Source organism: Nomia melanderi, chromosome 6 (assembly GCF_051020985.1).
Source record: "Nomia melanderi isolate GNS246 chromosome 6, iyNomMela1, whole genome shotgun sequence".
Taxonomy (NCBI): domain Eukaryota; kingdom Metazoa; phylum Arthropoda; class Insecta; order Hymenoptera; family Halictidae; genus Nomia; species Nomia melanderi.
The window spans coordinates 15,419,284-15,440,841 of record NC_135004.1 but is presented as its reverse complement, the minus strand read 5'-3'; the positions used below and the strand labels follow the sequence as shown (position 1 = coordinate 15,440,841).

Sequence of the window (21,558 nt, the reverse complement as noted above, 5' to 3'; positions counted from 1 at the left end):
GATATTATAGTATCAATCAATAATTAATTACTGATCAATAGTTAATACTGATATTATGATATCAATCAATAATTAATTATTGATCAATAGTTATTATTGATATAATAATATCAATCAATAATTAATTATTGATCAATAGTTAATACTGATATTATAGTATCAATCAATAATTAATTATTGATCAATAGTTAATATTGATATTATAATATCAGCAGAGCTAAACATATAGTCATATTTTTCTCTACATTATGAAGATATTACGAAGCTTTTGCAACTCTCCCAGTCACCTCGATGACACCTCGTATAGGTGTTCTGCTCGTAGATCATTCTCTATACCCACTATATGTGTCGCTAACCTGCTTCATTCTTCGTTGAATACTGTTTACGCGTGTCGACCTATTTACATGGATTCTAGAGGCGATCCGTGGGAGTTAGAATTTTCTATAGCCTCTAGTCATTTGTTCAATCATGTTTCATTCTTCCTCTAATTCTGCTAGGTCCTACAGACGTCTCTTTAGACTCTAGAACCTCTAATACACTCTAAATTTAATTTTAAAGGACTTAGACACAATACTTCATGCATCTACCGAGTAAGACAGCCCTGGCAAGCTCTAAACTCGCTTTCTAACTTCACCGTAACTTTAATTCGGATCGTAAAAACGGTACATTTCAACGATTGTATAAATAACGATCGATCCAAGGGATTCAGTCTTTGGTAACGCGCCACTGTCGAAATTTGGACCCTCAGGATCCTCAGTACGCGTTCGGATTGTCCTGGAGGAAGGTGCCCACTTGCGTGTTGAGATTCTTCTGGAACTCTTTCACCGATACTTCCGATTGCTGGAAGAGGAATAAACGACGGTCGAGTGGACACCAACGAGGAACATGATCGTAGCTAGATCCCTTACGTTCAGAGCGTCGCTCCATTCGAGGTTGAAGAGTTTCACGAGGCCTAGCACGTTTCGTCTGATCAGACTTTGCAGACTGTTCCTGGTTAGGACGAAAGGAGCTTGCGTGGTCGTCGTGGACGGCGTCGTCGCGGATTCCGTTCCGTTTGCGGAGGTTGCGTTCCGCGGAGTGCTAACTGCTGTTAGAGAACCACTGGGCATGGAACTCTGCGTGGCGGAATCCGGCGATATGCTGTTGTTGATGATCTCGCTGATCTGCTGGAGGGCTGATCTTGTGTCGTTGAACGTCTGGAACGAGAGCGTTTGTGGATCTCTTAGCGAATGAATTAACAGCAGGAACAAGTAAATCAATTTTTAGGGCATTCCATAAATAATTTCGTTCCTTATGGGGATTTTTTAGTGATGGCCAATACGATTTCTATATTTCCTTTTATACTTCCTTTATCTATCCACATTGAGACTTTCAAAATTCCCATCTTAACCAGTTAACTGTGTATGACGAGTATAAACGTCACCATAAAACTCTTAATTCCGCTAACTTTTTCAATGGATTATTTATTTTTTTAGACAAACTTAATTCTTCTTCGTTTCGCTCTAGTTCTTCGTTATAATATATTTTAAGTGCATTTGGCCTTCATTTAACACGTGACCCCCAACCAAATCGAATTACTATAGTTTACTCAATTAAACCACGATTATTCGAAGACATTTCTATACTATAAATAATGCTAACTAATGTGACATTCAGCTAGATGAACCTGCAGTAATAACAATGCAATTCAATCGAGTGACTTAATATTATATTTCTCCCATTTTGTGTATTCTGCTCTACGAAATCGTGCGTTCAACGTGTTAATGAGTATACACTTCATTACTTGATTTTATCGCGACAGTGAGAGATTTTTCACACTAAATTCCACACTTAACTGGTTAAATTTACTCACCTCGAAGGTCACTCTAGCGAGGGTCCAGAAGAACCCTGGCCTCTGCTGTCGTATCGCCCTAGCGACCCTCTTCGTCTCCTCGGACATAATCTTCTCGCCTAACACATTGTCGTCGATGTCACTGGAGTCCTCTGATAGCAGCTTATCAAGAATATGCATGTTCTTCAAGATCTCCTTTTCCTTCGAGACGATTTCTGAACTTTGCGACAGTCTGACGTCATCTTCATCCCCTTTTGTATTCTGTTTCTCCTCGTCTCTCGACGCAGACGTTTGGTAATCATAGTATCCTCCTCTTTGCTGATACTTTGTGTCGGGTACTCTGATAGGGTGGTTCAGATTATCCCTTCCAAAATCTTGTGGCTCATATAGGGGAGGAGTTTCAGGAACGTATCGAGGAACGTACGGACCCTGAACACTTGCAGCACCGAGTTGATCCAAAAATTCTTCTGTTGATTGCGACTGTGGATCCAGAGGACGATGCACTGGGTAATTCGACCAGTAAATCTGTTGAGGGTCGCTTTGAAGCGGGCTAACGAAGAATGAGAGGAATAAAATGGCTGACAGCGAACCGACCGATGGCGTCTTCATCTAGAAAGAAAGTGGAACGATCGGTTTGTTAGAACTTAAAAGCTACCCGAATCATTCGAAAGTTAAATATATATTAGAATGTTTTATAAAAATGTTTCGATACTCTCAGTCTATTTAACATTAACTGATATTATTAAACATAACTGGACGTCATCTCTATCAAAGAATTCTTAAAGAATCAAAAAGTAGAGAGATTCAGTTTTATTTCCATAAGCAAAATCGCTGGAAAATTAAAACCGAATTCATAAAATAAAGAGTAATAAATAGGCTAACTGAATTTATAAAGTAAAGAGTAATAAATAGACTAATTGAATTTATAAGATAAAGAGTAATAAATAGACTAATTGAATTTATAAAATAAAGAGCAATAAATAGACTAATTGAATTTATAAAGTAAAGAGTAATAAATAGACCTTCGCGTAAATTCAAATATCGAGTAGCATAATTGACACCGAGAATCACATTATAGAACAATTGCCACTAACAAATACCCTGAAAGCACACCCTAGACATTCCATATACTTCTCATTCCACACATTCCATACATTCCAATCAACATTACACTCTAAAACGTCCATGGCACAAAAATTAATTCCAATTCGACTAAACGATAATATTGATACTTGCTTCGTCAACGGAGCTCAGCTCGATCAGCCAGCGATTTCATGCAGAATCGGTTCGAACGGCTTGGAAGAACTATCAGGGATCCATGCACGGCGCGCTCGATAAGGAAACGAGCACCAGTTGCATCGCGGCCGCGTCATCGGAGCATCGCGTATGCCTCGCGCGATCGGTCGCCAGTAAAATGGCAAAAACGCGGTTGACGAGGCGATTCGTATGCCTCGCGCGGCCTCATTCGATCTAAATGGTACTAATCGATTGGCCAACCGCCGTTTTGCATCCCCGGGAACGCGGAAAACTCGACGCGCCTCGTCGCGCCCACGGAATTATGGTCCGTGGATCACGCGTGCATCGTTGACGCCGCGACGAGCCACCTTCGCCGGCGCAGAATTTCAGAAACACCGTTTGCCCGTGCAACCCGGTCGCGCTTTCACTCCCTGTACTTTCGAACACACTTGAAAATATCGATCCTTCCGATCTACGGTTAAACCGCTTGTTTACCGGACGGAACGTTAACCGGTACTTCGCGTATCGTTGTTCCTTCCGTGAACTCCTCGCACTGGGAAGCTTTTCACTGGAAACGCTCGACACTTTCCGGTAAGACGTGGACTAGACTCTTTGAATAATTGAAAAAGTATACGTAAACTAAGAATGGTATTATTAAATATTAAATTAAAAAAGGTATGAGAACTTGATGTTATATAGAACACTAGTTTTGTTATATGAAATTTTAATTTAGGTTATGGCGACTGAGTCACCTCTCGAGGGCGAAGGTTAAATAACTGGTTATAAGAGAAAGGTGGGAAATATGATGAATTTTTATTAGGGGGAACAGAGGAAAGGAAGGGAAAGAATTGGAGAACTGATTAGTCGGACAACATAGGAATTGATGGTTACTGTTCTAATAAATAATGGTAATCGTTCGGTTAGAGGAACTAAACTCCGAGCTAGATCGAGCGCGACTGACCATCACGAGTAAAATTCGGCGTTTCGAGTGACATCGGCTGAACGGTTCGCTTCGTGCTCTATTTCCACGTGAACGCGGCCTCGAGACGACGCGTGCGTTGAATCTGTTAATAATATTGTTTCGGGAGTGTCGACACCATCGATCGGACGTTGATTTTCGGGCGTGATGCAATGGTCCCTTGTTGCGTGAGAATTGCGGAGTGGTAGTTAAACAGACGTTTAGTTTTCGAGTAAATCATTAATCGTGTATTCTTCCAAAGATTAGGGTATATTTTCAAATTAATTGCTTCTGAAAATAAAATGACACTAAAACCGATCAGTTTAAATTGACTTTTCGAAATTCCTCTATAGAAACTCCAGGAGTGCAAGACTTCAATTGATTTGTAATTCAGTTTGCGTGTTGCTAAATCAATTTCTTCAATGATTCCTCAGAGAACCATCCGTTATCTTCTCAATAATTTCAAAAAGGGATCAGGAATGGGACATTCTGACGCGTTTTGTTAATGTTAACACTAGAACTACCTACAGTCAAAATGACTGGTTTCGATTTGTTTGTTTCGCAGTTATTAATACCTTAAAAGCATTGAATATTTAAAATGATTTTATAAATAAACAGCTTCACTTCAGTACTATGATGAACATTCAAAGAAACTGAGAATAATCTATTGTTACAATTTTTATAGATTACATATCAATCGTGTTAAACGCTCGGTAGTTCCAGTGTTAATCACTGTCGAATACTTTGAGTCGTTTTCCATGAAATCTAATTCTAATTGAAAGCACTAAACATTTGAAATGATTTCGGAAATAAACAGTTTCACTCGAGTACTATGAACATCCAAAGAAACTGAAACTAATCTATTGTTACAATTTTTACAGATTACATATCAATCGTGTTAAACGCCCGGTAGAACCAGTGTTAAGTTGATTTACCAGAGATCTTTCTCTCGCGGTGCAATCAAGTGAACGTCACACTCTGATTAACGACAGCTCGAGGTTACCCGCTCCTCCAGCGCGCGAGGAATCTCCGACGCGCTCCCGCGCTCCTTTTCATTCGAACGGTTTTCCCGTATCGAACGATTAGGAACCCCTGAAACTCGTTACGAAACTCGCGGTCATCGCGTAACACGGCCAAGTGAAGTGAAATCAGAGCCGCCGCCCGCCGCCTCGAAAACCGATACACACGGTAATTGCTTCTGGATCTTATGAAACGACGTCTCCGGTACAGAATTACGCGAGCGGACCGAGCCGATACACGCGCGCGACTTTCGAAGCTCCACGGTGCAATGAACGCGGATCGCCAGCGGGTAATTCTGAAATTGCCGTGTCTGAATTCAGTCTAGACACCGGAGGCAACATGGAAACCTGATAAACGGAGTTTTGTTCCGCTCGGACTCGAATTACTGGCTGGATAATTTGTCGCGATAACGATTAACGCTGAAACCGTCGAGAGATTAAGTTGATCTATTTCTAAACTGTTCGTAGAAACTTCATAAACGTGATTATTAGGATCTTAATTGATTTAGGACACATTTCTGCGATACTGAAGCAATTTCTTCGGTAATTCCTTAAGGGATATTTGTTATTTTTGCAATAATTTAAAAGGATTTTAAAGAATGACGTGGATTCATCTAGTGTTATTGGCAACGAGTGATATTTTCTACAGAAACGCGTGTATTAATTGACGGACTACTTATTTTCTACTAAACTCGTGTAACATTTTACTATCGGCAATTTAGAAAAGTAGCCAAATTTTCTACTTCAAGCGGAAGTTTCATTTGAAGATAATACATTGATTTATTTGATTATTATTATTAACAACATTGATTGTTCAAATTAGTCTAGAAATCTTCATCACGAGTCTCACTCATTGTACGGCAAGGGGTTAAGTATTTACTGGATGATCATGCAGGATTGTCGAAGCATCAAGCTTACTTTGCTGCACCATGTCGATTCTATGGTTTCCCCTTAGTCTCGATCAGGGTACCTCAGTTTCGAAAGAACTGGTTTCTTCCGGATGAAAAGCTGGTTTCTTGCCGCACGAGGATCACAATTCGATAATATTAGTCATTCCGTACTAGGAAACGTCGAACTACTAATCAGACTTAATAGTTCCTTCTAGAAAGGAGACTCATTTCTTGATAATCACTGATATCTTACAACACGAGCACTATAGTTCTCACCGTTGACTCTAAAAAGAACAAGAATTGATTAACTACTCAACAAGTTTCACATCCTCCGATAAGTCACCAATTATTCACAGAAAAGTCTTTAACCAGTTAACTGTGTTTGACTTTCATGAATTCTTCATTTTTTCACATAAACATGCAATTCTTTGTTTCGCTTTGATCTTTCACTAACCCTTTATGGGCCGAATTTTTGTTCATTATTATAACAAAATCTATGCAGTACAAAATTAATAGATATCCACGTATGAATACGAATTAACAATGTATTCATTAGTTTCAATAATTTCATCAAACGAATAGATTCTGTAACTTTCAAGTGACAATGACGTTAAACTTTCATGCCTGAGCGTATAAAAGTTGAAGTTAACTGATTACTTCACTTTATTCACCGCTTCCAGTGAAAAATGAAACAAATCAACGAGATGCCAATATACTGATATGTGACTTTAAAGTTACATGAGACTACAGAGGGTTAAAATATACCCTACGTGCATTCGTCCCGCGTTCGACGAGAACACGCTCCATTTTTCGATTTTATCGCGCGCAGAACGGTTTTTCCAACTAAATTCCACAGTGAACCGGTTAAAGAAACACGACCCAATTCCCTACGAATGTTAACCTCGAATGAACAGTGTCTGACATCGATGCGGTCCGTTACAAAAAGTGAGCACTAATTATCCCGGTCGTTTTCAACACGCCCGCCGCGGAACGCTCAACGAAACTGCGCTCGGCGTCGATATTTCGGTTGCAATTACGAAAGCACGTTCACGGAAAGTTTAACGATCGGCAGACGGGCCGGGCAAACGTGTTGCCCGGAGTTGAGCGGAGTCGGTACTTAGCCGCGTTCCCGTGAAAAGCGAAACCACGTGGACCGCCGGCCATCTTTCACTTTCACTCCTGGCCGCGTCGCGCGGCCACGTGCTTCCTCGAACGTAAACCGACCGCCCGCGCGCGCCGCTTCGCGTTATTTCACTCCGATTACACCCTCGGTGCACTTCCTCGGTTGGAAATTAACTATGATTGCCGGAAAATCAGCCTGAACGCGTTACGTACCGGTTAATTTTCTGAAAATTGAATTTTACGGACTGTGATCTTCAGTGGGATCGACTTATATCACTGTACAGGCTGTTCGCGATCGATCGTTTTTTTCGTGAATGGTGAACATTAGAGAGAAATGTTAGATTTTGAATGTATTTCTTTTGTTTCTGCACTTGTGGGACTGTGAAGATATATAGTATACTACTATATGGTTGAAATCGTCTTTACTCGTTGAGGCACACGATATTAACCCTTTGCACTCGAGAATATTTTTCTCAACGAATATTCATTATTTTTGATGAAATATCAATGATACGTTTTACAACTAACACAAAGAAATACCTTGCATAAATTAAGCAACAGAACTATTTTATTTCGATGTTCCATGTGTTGATGCATTGTAGAAAAGTTTAATATTGAATTCTAAATTTTATCATTTCCATGGGTCAAATCAAATGGCGACTGAATGGCGCCTATCGAGTGCAAAGGGTTAAGTTTGTATGTTACCATAATTAAACGGTGAATAGTATTATTGTAATAAAATACAAGTTGTTCAGGGATTAAAGAAGAATGGAGGGAGAACAGAATTCTAACTATGGAGCAAAGATTAATCTCGATTTGGGTTGAAGATCCTGGACCCTAATATTACAGTAATAAAATACAAGTTGTTCAGAGATGAAAGAAGAATTCAGGGAAAACAGAATTCCAAGGTTCAAGAAGATCCTAGAGCCTAATCAATAAGGAATTTAGGAAACGTGAATACTATTGAATTCTTCGAAGTAAAGTGCAAGCAACGTTAGAACCATAAAAATTCCCATTTCCCCTCGTCGCGCGACGAAGAAAAATTTCTCTATTGCGTGGAAAGTAAATATTTGACATGGTTGTCGCCACACAAGCGATACGATCTCTCTAATTGCTCTTTCAGGAATCCACGATGGATGTTTTCTCAAAGCTCCGAGCGCGCGCAGGTCGATAAAAAAGACGCGGACATTTATGAACGTGTGATTCACTCTATATTCTATGACATCCGTTCAAAACCGTTTACGACCGCGCGGACGTTTTAAGTGTCGATGTTACGCAACGCGGACGTCCACCTGTTGCGGGTCAGTGATTCTCATCGCGTGGGACAGGAATTAGAATGACACGTCCGTCGGATTCCTGAATTAATCAGGAACTGGAATCATTGAATTCCAATGTACGGTTGATTACATTCCTGTGATTTACGTTCGAACGATACGATCTCAATTGTTAAGAGAACTTCGCTGTTTTTTGCTGTTTTTCATAATTCTCGAATTCTTATGTTAATTGCTTTCAATGTTCGATTAAGTGGGACGATATTAATTGCTATGGAATAGAGTAATCAATTCTTTTTCACGAAGTTTTAATCGTTTTATGTGTTCCAGATGATCGTTGATCATACGTGAGTTTACGATCGGTTGTTAATAGTGATATCAAACGATAACACTTTATTCACTGACAGAATAAGTACTTGTACGAAATGTTTGAACACGCGATACAATACGAGTTGCACAAATATGATCGATAAATCGTCGATACGTGACGGGAGAAAGGTGAAATGCGATCAACCGTCAAGGACGCTTCAGTTGATCCTGCCAAGAGCACATTCGCAATTCCGCCGCACGCTATGCATCGCGTGATAAATGTAGCATAAGAACAAACCCAATTAACTGGCAGAATGTCAGTGTTTCTCGATTTATTGGTTCTCCTTATGTAAATCTTATTCGAGGAATCCAAACGATAACTAGGCTCTGAATTATTGTACTCTGAATCATGCTCTGAATCAAGGTTTAATGGATTGATTCGTGAGCATGGAATTTATATATTAAAAATGTATGATTATCACGAGTCGTCCTAATAGATCAAGAAGGAAATTAGGTGTCTAATTTTTTCGAAAAATTACAGAAGAATCTAGTGTTGTTAATTTCTAGTTCAAAAGAAAAAATCTTATTAGATTAAGTCCTAAAAATTCTGAAAAGAAAATTTTTATATTTTCTATGAGTTCCGAAAAGAAATTTCATCACTACTTCATCTAAGAATTCCAAAAATAAACTTTGTCATAATTTCATCTAAAAATTCCAAAAGGAACATTTGTCATAATATCATCAAGGAATTCCAAAAATAAAGTTTGCCATTTTTCATCTAAGAATTCCAAAAGGAATATTTGTCATAATTTCATCTAATAATCCCAAAAATAAAATTTGCCACAATTTCATCTAAGCATTCCAAAAAGAGCATTTGTCGTAATTTCATCTAAGAATTCTAAAAATAAAATTTGCCACTACTTCCTCCAAGAATTCCAAAAAGAAAAGTTCAACGCTTCAGCTGGACTTTTCGAGTGTATCGACCTGAACGAAATGACGTCCACAAATTCTGTTTCTTTCGAGGAAATAGCGTGGGTTCGTCACTGCCTTCGTCGCCGATTCAAGCGAATATTATGCTGAAAAGCGAATATAAACGATACCCTTCTCCGCGGCTGATAACAACGAACCGTTTCTGTATCCACTCACTTTCGTTTGCTCTCCGCAAACACTGGTTGCGTAGTCCTCGTTATCTTCTGTCGCGAAACCTTATGTAATTCCTTCGTATTATCCTGTCGCAGGGAATCGAGCCTCGTTTGCGGAGCTACCAGGAATAGCTGGGCAATTTCTGCGAAATTATCGACGTCCTGCAACAGATTTCCAAATCGTCCAGTCATTAGACAATCTCTGAGTAATTTTCTGCTTAAGAAGTCACTCGATAATGTAATACTATAAAACTCGAACGACTGTCACCGATTAATTCACTATTTTCGCGAATAAATTGAAGAAATTAAGCAATATCTATTATCAAACATCTACAATATTTTAAGATACATATATATCCATAAATTTATATTCTAAAATACTATTTTCAGCAGAATACAAGTGAACAAAGGCGAATGATTTTCGTTAGATTTTTAAATTCACCGGAAAATAATGAATTATTCGTTAGTATATCTATCCTACAATACGAGACATGATTTTTACTTTGACACGCAGACTTCGGGAGACGAAACACGAACTGAACGCGAATATCATGCGAATAGCTGCACGGGGCTGCAGTGAAAACATGGAGCACGCAGCATGCAATTTACAGCGTCACTCGCGCGGCGTCGGTGCCATGTGTTTTTCACGCGATCGAGAAACCGTTTACACGTCACCCGATTCGTTCGTTACTCGTGGATCGCCTTGCGAAATCCGATGACTATTTCCACAGAAAAAAAAAACCTGGAATCCACGATGCAAATATCCTACGAAATTTCGGTCGCGGATTGTATAATAAAGCGTGGTCGGCGTCGAACTTATGTAACAGCGTCGTAATGGGTTATGAAATGATGGCCAGTGGTCCTTCGGCCTCGATCAAAATTTCTGAAACTCGGTTAGCGATCCTTGAGCCACATCGAGTTTATCGAGAAAAAGGTGAACGGAACCGGACACGTTTCATTCAATTCAGTTTATTCTCGTTCGTGAATATGCACGATCGCGGAAAATTGTGAATTTCAACAACCAAAATGGAAATTACATTGTTTTCTTACGATTGTTTATCGCTGTTATCGACTTGTGTCGAAGGTATATATATTTCACTTTTTGTCAGTAATCGTTCCTTGGCATTTAAAACAATCGAATGATTAATATTCTAACATACAACTTTAGTAAATTAGTAGATTATTTCACTATCAATACCTAAATGCGATAAGCAGAATAGTTTGCATTACTTCGCAATAATTCACCCTCAGAATAATTAAATGATCAATATTCTAACATACTTTTAACTTTAGTAAGTTATTATATTATTTGTACCTATATGTTAGCATATTATTTCACTGTCAATACCAAAATGCGATAAGCAGAATATTTTGCATTACTTTGTAATAACAATGCCAGAGTTATCGGCCGCGATGAGTTAAGATACGAACATTATACTTGCATACTCACTATTTTCGATACGCTCGAGTGTTCAACGTTGAAATCTCACTAGCCGGTGACGGGACGACGAGAAGTTCCCTAGCGTTCTATAGTTCAAATCGCGGATCAGCTTTTGCGACGCAACGAGCAACACACGCGTGCCGGACAAACCCGTAAGAACAAGTGCATCTTGGCGGACGGTGGGACCGACACTAACGAGATGAGTTTCTCCGCCTCCCGATGCCTCGAATCGGCCTCGAAGGTCGTTCGTATTTTTACGAAAGACCTTACGCACCGCGGACACGAAACAAATTTACGAAATTCCTGTTTCTCTCCCCCTTCGGTGGCTATCCGGACCATGAATCATCACCGGCAGGAAAATCCCTTGACGTGACGTGGATCGAATGGACACGACGGACGATTGTTTTTCGTGGAAAATGGGCCAACCGAGATGACGAGCAAGTTACGTGAGAAATCATCGAATAGAATCTGATTGTTCGGTTGGTTCAATATTTTTGATCCTTGATGTGAGATTCTTCATCAGTGTTCTTCGAATGACTGGAAGATTGATCGAAGAATTTTTAAGCATTCAGATATGTGTTCAAAGATCTGTCAGAAAAAGAAGATCCTAGGATAATCAGATAATTGAAGAACTTGATGTGTAGGTAAAAATTATGCTTCTGATTGATTTTATTTCTTTACAGAGTCTCCCTTAAGGGTTGGTGGATACATCATTAATAATAAAATAATTCTAACGAGTGTAGTATTGAAAGAAACTGTGGAACAAATTAAAGAACTGAAACAGTTAAATGAAAAGCCAATGGAGTCAGCGCCTGATTAGTCTCAAAACGATCATCAGGTTTGCACAACGTGAAACAGATTCTCAGGCGGCGCGAAACTCGCCGTTCGAATAGCCAACGCCATTTTTAAGCAGCCTTTTTGCCTGTAAATTAAAACAAAGATGAAGCAACGCTTACTTACACGTGGCTCGGGAAATTGCGAAACGAGCAAGACAATTTATGCGAGTGTTTTTTCAGCAACCGTGCTATCCCTTCGATTTTATCCATGGAAACGAAAAACAGTCGATACTTACGTGTTCTACGGGCTGCCTTTGCTTTTAGGAAATAAAATATTAATACTAATAGTAACACTAGAACTACCTAGCAGTAAAATTTACTTTATTTTATTCTTCTTGAGATATAAGAGTATTCATTGAAATTTTCATTGGCTTATATTTTGTTTCGTCATTTCTCTGAGAAACACTTGTATACTCAATGACTAACAGAAGAAATCAGAAATAGGTAATTTTGACGTGTCTGGTAGCTTTAGTGTTAATAATATATTACAATATTGATTACTAGCCCAGACGTAATCCAAATGACTGACGAACGCGACCTTCACTCAGGAAACAAAGATGGTCCGTACAATACGTAAGCGGCGAGATACACTTTGCACCATAACAAAAAAGATGAAATAGATGGTCGGCGATAACCAGGAAAGTGGAGCGCACCTCGATTCATAATTACTTACCTGTGACTAGTCTCGTTTATCGATGCCACGAGGTATCTAGAACTAGGACGAACGCTGCATTTCTTTAGTACCAGAGGCGTCGCGACCTCCGTAGCATCCGATGACCTCCGGTTGCATAATCCACTTTATTTGCGTTTCTATTGACAGTCGAGCGATACAAAGTTCCTCGGATTTTTACGCCTACTTCTCAAAGGACAGCGATGCGCCGATCTATTCTATAATAGCGTCGATCTTTTTTCTCGAGCGTTTTTCTCCGCGAACGTCGATACCTTCCAATGTAGCAATCGTTTGAACCTACGACCTTTCAGCCGTGTACACGGTGAGATTGCAAATCGTGCACTTTCTAAAACGTTTGCGCGAAAAAAACGTTCCTTTCAGTTTAAAATGATCGAACTTGAGCGACGCTGACAGTTCATTAAACGAGTATTGAATGGACGAAATTTTTCTCAATTAACTTACATTCATGAATTATACAACAGTTTCCGGCGAGTTGCTGAAAATACTGGATTCTCCGTGCACTTTCGATCCCGTGTGTCAATCGCAGGTTTTCGTCGAATTCTATGGTTTTACGGGGAACAATTAGGTAACTGGAATTCAGGTAAAAGTAACTGAATATTTTAATTACTCGTTACGGAGCTTCGATCGTTAGATTTGTCTATATTGACCTTACGCAAGAATAATTGCGTAATTCTGCCATTCCATCGGCAGGTGGTACAAATAATGTTAGGAAGTTCACGCTGATGCTTGATTGCGTTTCTCTCTCTTTCCGTTCCTTTTCTTTTCGTGCCAATGTGTAAGTAACCCTTTCACCGGACACGGAAGTCTGGGAAACTGAGAGCAACTTCTTTCGGAGGTATTTATAGCGTCGCGATACAGAAACTGTTACGTATGCAAATTAGTCGGTAATTCAGAGACATTCCGTGGAATATCTTCAATGGAATGTTTAGCACTGTGAATCTAATGGAACTAGGAAATTAAGCAAATATTTGGAATGTAAACATAATCGGTGAATTTATGTGTAATTCGGAACTCAACAACTTTCGTACAAAGAATCGCAGAAATCCGGAAGCACGATGCCGGTAATATAGACGTTAAAGGCGTAAAGGAAGAATTCAACGAGACTAACATAAAAATCGCATTTATTTATTCTACAGTCCAAGTTTCCATTTTGTGAATTCATCCGCAAAAGAAAAACGTACCGACGTTAATCGCAGGAGCACTGAAAACTTTACTGTACACAGCGTTGCATGATAATTGCGAGACAAGTCGGACAATTACGGTACATTGAGCAACAGAACGGACCTGTGAAAACGGTCAGGCGTCAAAGACACCGTCCCAAATGCAGCGTTGCTTAATAGATCGTGCAACGATCGTCGGATTGCGCAATCCCGCGATTTCGGGTGTCGCGATCGATGCGCGAAACGCAAATTACCAGTCGCTCTTAACGCTGGAACTGCCAAATAATCGAATCAACTGTTTTCTATTTGCTCATAAGAAAGAATAAAAGTATATCCGTTAACATTTCAATTGATTTGTATATTACAATGCACAAGAATAAATCAATTTACTCGACAACTCCTCGAAAAGTCATTTCTATCTTCTCAATAATTGCGAAACGAGAAGTAATAAATACATAGTTTCGACTTATTCGGTAGTTACAGCGTTAAGAAATTATTGCTGACCACAAATAGGCTCGTTCAGTCCATTTATTTAGAAAGTATTCACGTTGCCAGCACGATCGCTCATTGTCAAGACGAAACTGCACCGTTTTGCTTTTACGAGCCAGTAAAAGCCTGCCGCGGGATTCTCGCTTCAATAAAATGGTGACCCGCAAATCCGTAAATTCTAAATTACAATAAACCTTCATCCGTTCTCTCTGCGTGTATCTGGAACGCTAATCCGGCGTTTCCTTCGGATGTACCGCTGGCTAAGTGAAATATCGTGTTACCTAGCGGTACTTCCTCGTCGCCGGCTCACGATCACTGAACTAATAATTCTATCTTTCTCTCTCTCTAGGTCTCGTGTAACTTTATGGCGGTCGCGAGGAGGGAACAAAGCGATAGTTCAGATTATTAATAAGTGTTTCGAGCAGCCGGTCTAGCAAACAGACGCCACGGTAATTTAGATAAAGATCGTAACCGTTGAATACCTCGGAGAAATTATTAGCTTGTTTGCCTTGTAGAATATGAACACGTAGAAAATTGTTTTATATCTGAATGTTTGTTGTGAAACTAGTTTGAATCGTTGAAAAAAATCAAGTTGAAATTTCAAGTTTCTATAAACGCAATTAAAGAAGTAGAGTTACGGCGGAAAATAATTTTCCCTAACGAATACTATGAAAACACTACATTTTGGATATTTTACACATTTTATCATAGCGCGTGCATGCTGTGCAATTTCGAAGTTTCAAACTTTCCATAAACGCATAGAAATTTTTTATCTTGTAACAGCTATTTTTCTGCATTATCTTGTAATTTTTACACGGTTCTCTTTCTTAATGGACTTAGCCACTTTCTAAATAAACGGTTCACATGTGCGTACAGTTACTCTCATTAATTTGTAGATCTAAAGTTCGCAACAGAATCGCGTGCGAAAAAGTTGCTGCTGCGCGCCGGCGCCACGCGTTGAACTCACCGGAGAGCATGAGCACTCGCTTGCCACGCGTTGAAATCTCCGGAGTGTCGGCATGCAAATAGGTTGCGCGCTGAGGCGTCTCGGATTCTAGGACGCCATTTAACTGTGCAATACAATTTTTCGAAGTCTTCTATCAAGGTGTATTGTACATTGAAGTCTTGTGAATATTTTGACGTTGTTTTATCAATAATTTCACATGAAAATGCGAGGTCTAGTAACAATGCTGCAGTGTTAATGAGAGCAACAGTACACAGGTTTCTTAAATAGCATTCTCTACGTTAAAAAAAGCATCCTCTACGTTGAATTGTTCAATAAATATCGCTACCTTGAATCTATCCTTCCACTCAAAATCCTTCCCACTAGTTAACGAACGTGTTAATTACAGTTTGAACTATAACCCTAACTTTGTAACGCAGACTATGTTCACGTGTCTTTGGAATATTCCTTTTGATTCGATCTCGCTTGATCTCAGCCAGATCAACGTCGACGCAGGAATCCCTGAATGTTTCTTTGAGCTTATTTTTCAGTGACAGATCGATGAACAGAATCTTCTAATGATGATTGTCAGAAGGAAGACCCTTGATAGCGAACGCTCCGCGGAAGAACGGCTTGAATACCTCTAGGACTGTCTGTGTTCGGCGGGCTGAGTTCTGAAAATCGTCAAAAAATCGGTCTTCATTGACAAACTAAACTTCTATAATATCTTATCAATTAATTTAATAGTAAAACTGAACTTCATTAAAATCATTAAACTATTCATAACTACGTGCAGCTGAATGAATCCTAAGCAACAAAAATTCCAAATTTTACTAGTATCTTCATCTTCCTCAAGACCCAAGTCTCAACCGATAAATAATTTAATGATCCAAATATTCAAAACCCTCCCCTTCCCTCCGAATACTTAATCGCAAATTTACGACACGATGACGTCGTCGTCCGACCAGTAACACGCACGTAGGCACACCGGAATTCTGTAATTACGTCGAGTGAAGGGTAACACGTTTCCTTCGATAAGCAGATCGGTTATTAAACAAAAAAAAAGTGGAGGCACAGAAATAACGAGGGAAAAATCGCGTAGAATCCCGGGAACGAGGTGTCGCGAGGGAACCTGGACGTCGATCCGCGACTTTCGAACAGGAAAACGTTTCGTCCCACCATCGATCGCGCTCTAAAATCCCGGCCAGGACCGATCAAAGCCTCCGACGAACGGGTCTCGAAGTGGCACGGTCGGTTTCACTTCGATTCGACAGAGCTGCGCCGAGGTGACACGATATTCGCTCGACTTACGAGTATCACGCTGCTCAGGATCTTGCTGATGTTCGTGATCACGGAGAAACCGCTGCCGAACGCCTCCGATGGCACGTCTAACGACACTTTCGTCCTGTCGAACTCCGGGATGTTCTCCGTGGTGGTCGTGATCCTTTCCTGAACACACACAAAGACAACCAATGATAGATCCCCTTTCACAATGTCCTTCTCGCTGCCTTATCGCCGCCACTTCAGGACAGACAGAGAGAGACGCGATTTTTTACACCGATCCTAAACCAGTTTCCCGATCGTAAACTATTCGTGACGATGTATTTTCTACGCTTCGAGCTGATTCTTTGCGAACCTATGACCTCGTTGGATCGAATGCATAGCGTCTTAATATTTTGTTTGTTGTTTTATTGGGTGGTTGCGAACGGTTGGAGCAAGTGGAGTGTTTGATGATTTATTTTGTGACTTCGTTCGGTACGTTGAACGAAGAGGTTTGAGATGCGATGTTGGTTATAGTACCTCGCTGTTAGGTTAATTAATGTAGGTGATTGGAATGGGTGCACAGCTATTGTGACAGTGTTTGAGGTCTTTTAAAGATGAGACTATACTGAATTTCTTCCGTTCTAAACGAAATTTGAATATTCTAGAGTCATGCAACAGTGTATAATTAGATTCAAACTGATCAGAGATTACTATCCTAGATAAACTATTCCGTTTTCTTATTCGAATAACTCGTTTCTTTCAAACAAACGGCGTTGAACGATTTGAACTAGATGAATTAACTGTTATATAAATATTCGTACTAAATTCTACCGAATGAAAAATATTCAGAGTTCAAATTCTACCCGAAGAAGGATCCGTTGAACATTGGAACAGGATAGAAGGAAGGATATCTGCGCTATCAAAATATTCGAGTGTACATTAAAAAAATATGATTTTGAGTTTATTTCATAACATCATTATCACCAACATCAACATCATCATCATCATCATCATCATCATCCATAATCATCCTTATAGTCATCGTTAATACTTAAGAACGTTCGGATACTGTATTTACATCATTGACACAGCTGTAGAATCCTACTTCCTAATCCTATATACAGTTTGCGCATCGGTGAATCGATTCACGGTGAGGTGTCGATGGCTGTCTGTCCCAGAAGTGGCGAGACAGACGTTTATCACGCTAAACATTAGATCATTGTCGGGGCAGGCTTGTCACGGGACTGAAAGGGAACGGCGGTAGCTTCCTCGGAATTTTATCGGTGGTGCTAGAAAGAAAAATCCATGTCGTGAAATTCTGTCATTGCTAGAAAGCTCGCGTTGCGGTTTGCTTGTGCTCCATGGTCGGTTTGCTGGTCGCTTGTGCAATTTGGCTTTCTAAAAGTTTGCTGTGCTGTGCTTTGCTTTGCAGTGCTGTGCTTTGCTCTACTTTGATTTGCTTTGATTTGCTTTGATTTGCTTTGCTTTGCTTTGCTTGGCTTTCGTTTGCTTATTCGCGTCTAGGATCTTCTGTTAAGCGTTGCTGCTCGATGGCCCTTTTGGACGATCCAAAGTCCAAGATCCAACGGTCGCGCCCCATTAAGGCGCATAATACGCCGGCTGCGGTGGATCGTATTCGTACTGTTTGCGTACACAACACACATTTTAATCGGCGGCCTTCTACGTTGCAACGAACCAGTGTTGGGTAAAATGTTGCTTTGAATATTGAACTACTTCGATCTACTGTGTAATTTTGTATACTATATCTTAGTACCAGACGCTTATTAAACATACGTAACTCGACATATTTCGAAACGTGGTAAACTCTAATGAAGCACTATAGCTTCTCAGTGTTTTCTTATAGAAACTGCTCCGGATTAAAAATAAACAATTAATCACAATATTATAAGATACCATTTAAGTGATTGACATACCTCATTCTAGCTTAAAATTACTCAATCACAGATTACTAAAAAAATCCACGTTTTTTAATACTTTAGTTCCTCAGACCCATACAGCGACATTTCAAACAATATTCAAAGTAACTTCCCTCCAAATTTTACCCAGCTCTGGAACGAACGAGTGAACCGATGCTTGAACGGGGATCCGAACAGCGATCCTCGTCCAAGTATTCTCCCGTGGAAGTTATATCGCTTGATTAATAGCGTGTACAATGAAGCATTCCTCTAATTTCGAAGGGAGTCGACCGGTATCGTCGATTATTATAGAGGGATCCGAGCCGAGCAACTTTCGTCCCGTAAATTAGATGCACCCGCGGGCGCGACGAGAACACATTAATTACAAATGCATTGAGCAACGCGAGCGCGTCGGGTTAAAGGAGGCCATGCCTGTTTCACGCTCTTATCTTCTGCGCCTACGGAATGCGGTTACTGCATGCAAGCCACTACGAGATAGTCTAAGACGCTCCGAGCCGCATACAATCCGTTAACCGATTGAGTGCCACTTCGCAAAGTCTTCGCGAAAATCCAGTCGAAAAGTGCCGGTCGTTTGGAAAGTGAATCGAAGGATTCTTGTAGGCGATACTGTCAGTATCGAAACTGAACTATTCTTTCCTCTATTGTTATTCTGTGGTGTACAATCTCCTTTCAGATAGAAAACTGAACTGAACTTTTCGTAGGAAACTCTATAAGCTGAACTGAACTTTTTCTAGAAAACTCTATAAGCTGAACTGAACATTTCATAGGAAACTCTATAAACTGAACTGAACTTTTCGTAGGAAACTCTACAATCTGAACTGAACACTTTTTCCTATTATTTCTATCTGATTTCGTATCAAACTTCTAATTCTACTTATTTATTTCTTATTATCTCTATAGCAAACGATTGAAATGACAGTTTCTTATCTAAATAATTAATAGCAGCAGTAATTCGCAGTATTGGTAATATCGATAGACACCATTGTAACACAAAGTTCAGCACGACGTTAACTTTCTCTTGAACAATCGCGTTTCGCTTACAAGCTTTTCTACAAATACCCAATCACGGTTTCCTAATTCCACACACAACGCCGCGAAACGACCGCTCTATTTTTCGATTGCCAAGCAGAGAGTGACGAGCATGAAAAATAAACGATCGAAAGAGAAATACGTAAACTCGATTTGACTTTACAAACCGACAGGCTGGCACTTTTAGGCAGTGAACCGGAGACGCGGCGATCGTGATGTCTGGCACTCGAACGGTTAGGAGAAACTACAATCGTCTAAATATCGCCTCGCTACGCACCGAGTCTTCCATTTAGGATTGATTCGCGCGTCGAACACCTTTCTGACACCATGGGGATAGAAAGCGGAAGGGTAGAACTGAGATCTCGCGGCTGGTTACCATTGAACAATACAAAAAGAGAACCGAGGATTAACCCAAGATAGGCCGAGCATCTAGACCGAGCGGTTTATCTGCATACGTAACCGTTACTTTCTACCTTTACATTAGGTAATTAAAGTTTTTACCTCGCGGCGTATCAATAGGTATCCGAGCAAAAACGATTTTCTAATATCAGCGCCGAAGACAAGCGACGATAAAGAGACTTCTCTCCGTACGCCGGCGTCCGCGCAACAGAAATAATATATTTTTCGTGTTAGAAAGTCCGAGTCTCGCGGCCGAGCGACTTGTCTGCATACGCAGAATTTATTTCCAGTACTTCCCTCGGGAATCGTTTCTTTGCCAACGCAAAAACCGCTGATGAACGTTAATATTCGCCGTACGAGTGACGATAAATTATTTTTTTCGATGCGAACAGACTTTCAACATTGCTTATCTATGATCGACAGGCGCAAAAAAGTAATTTCAAGTTTCAAATAATTTTATCACCGTGAGTTTCGTTTTAGTAATTAAGATTTCGATATTCATTTTTCTATGGAAAGCAGTTCTAGGTTACTAAATTCCCTGCAGAAGGTTAGTTAGGGAGATTGGTTCAGGATAATAGTGTAATATTTCTGAATCCCCGAGGAAGGGCTCCGTGCAATGTGCTTGAATTAAGTATTAATATCACTACTAATATCAATAATCAATTCTTATTCCGAGTAACAGTTAATCACCACTATTAATCACGATTAACACTGATTATCGTTGTTGATTAGTGCCATTAGTAATATCGCGATATTAATATTCAATCCGAGAACATTTCGCAAAAGCTTTTTTCCGCGAGCACTCGGAAAAAGTGGTTAGATCACTATTGCTCCGAGCCGTTCGTTCTCCGATCTATCTGAGGTTAATCCCCGCCACGAGGAACAACATTCACGGAATCAGGTCTCAAGCAGTAGCCACGCATCGGACAGATCCAGGGGAACGCGAGAGGTGAGAAGAGAAAGAGTTAATTTGATCCTACCCCTCCGCCTATATTCGCAAACGCTCCAAGGTTAATTCCGGCGCTGGCCTCGTTCTTGTCCGAGGAATCTGAGGTTCCTCCCCCGCTTTGGCTCAACGCCGACAGGCTGCTGAGGCTCGAGCTGAGCAGGTTCCCTAGGATCGCCGCTGAGGCGCCTCCGCCGTTACCGTGATCTGAAACTCCTGAATTTCACGAAAGTGCCGTTACTATCGCTTGAAAGGGAAACATCTCGACATATTCAAAGCGAATTTAATTCCTTCGCCGAGTATCGAAACCTGTCCGAGGGAATGAATTTCACTAGATTTTCGGAGATTCTGGGACTTTCTAGTGTAATTGCAATTCGAATCGACGCGTTTTGTGATTCTTATGGAAATTATTGCTATGCTTGGAAGAGTTGGTGGAATGTTTATGTTTATTTCGATTGCCTGATGTATGTTTGGATAGAGATTCATATTGCTTCTACGTGTTTCTGGAGGGAATGATTGATCATTTTAAGTGTGCAGTTTTGAATTTCGGAGTAAGAGGTAATGTACTTTGAAGAAAGTGAATTCACGATTTGGATGTTATAGTCATTTAGTCGGATGTGATGGAGAGTTACTTGGGAATTCATGT

General features: G+C 40.2%; 2 protein-coding genes across 9 annotated transcripts in view; both read right to left on the bottom strand.

Annotated features, from left to right (window-relative positions):
* Positions 1–147: 147 nt before the first annotated feature.
* On the bottom strand, positions 148–12,761 carry LOC116430086 (uncharacterized). 5 transcript variants are annotated; one of them, XM_076368843.1, is made up of 7 exons: positions 12,729–12,761; positions 12,561–12,645; positions 11,229–11,756; positions 9,783–9,940; positions 1,853–2,440; positions 909–1,196; positions 151–840 (listed from the first exon to the last, which is right to left on the bottom strand). In XM_076368843.1, exons 5-7 carry the CDS (start codon positions 2,438–2,440, stop codon positions 754–756), a joined length of 963 nt encoding a protein of 320 aa, XP_076224958.1. In that variant the 5' UTR covers positions 9,783–9,940; positions 11,229–11,756; positions 12,561–12,645; positions 12,729–12,761; the 3' UTR covers positions 151–753. The 5 variants fall into 5 exon arrangements, with proteins under 5 accessions (XP_031839618.2, XP_076224958.1, XP_076224959.1 ...); XM_076368844.1 differs by lacking the exon at positions 11,229–11,756 and having other exon boundaries at positions 12,729–12,760; XM_031983755.2 differs by lacking the exons at positions 11,229–11,756; positions 12,561–12,645 and having other exon boundaries at positions 12,729–12,760.
* A 1,186-nt stretch (positions 12,762–13,947) lies between these two features.
* LOC116430103 (uncharacterized) overlaps positions 13,948–21,558 on the bottom strand; it is a 28,903-nt gene continuing 21,292 nt past the window's right edge. For all 4 annotated transcript variants that reach the window (XM_076368873.1, XM_076368872.1, XM_076368874.1 and 1 more), the window contains 3 exons: positions 20,947–21,128; positions 16,650–16,787; positions 13,948–16,012 (listed from right to left, as the gene is read on the bottom strand). In XM_076368873.1, coding sequence (XP_076224988.1) covers positions 15,914–16,012; positions 16,650–16,787; positions 20,947–21,128 — 419 coding nt within the window. In that variant the 3' untranslated portion in view covers positions 13,948–15,913. The remainder of the gene's footprint in view (positions 16,013–16,649; positions 16,788–20,946; positions 21,129–21,558) is intronic.

Excerpts from the sequence above, each read along its gene's own strand:
- LOC116430086 (XM_076368843.1), bottom strand. The coding sequence starts at position 2,440 with ATGAAGACGCCATCGGTCGGTTCGCTGTCAGCCATTTTATTCCTCTCA. Across the intron at positions 1,197-1,852 it reads TCGCTAGAGTGACCTTCGAG|ACGTTCAACGACACAAGATC; the intron begins GTGAGTAAATTT and ends CTCTCGTTCCAG. Across the intron at positions 841-908 it reads AATGGAGCGACGCTCTGAAC|CAATCGGAAGTATCGGTGAA; the intron begins GTAAGGGATCTA and ends TTCCTCTTCCAG.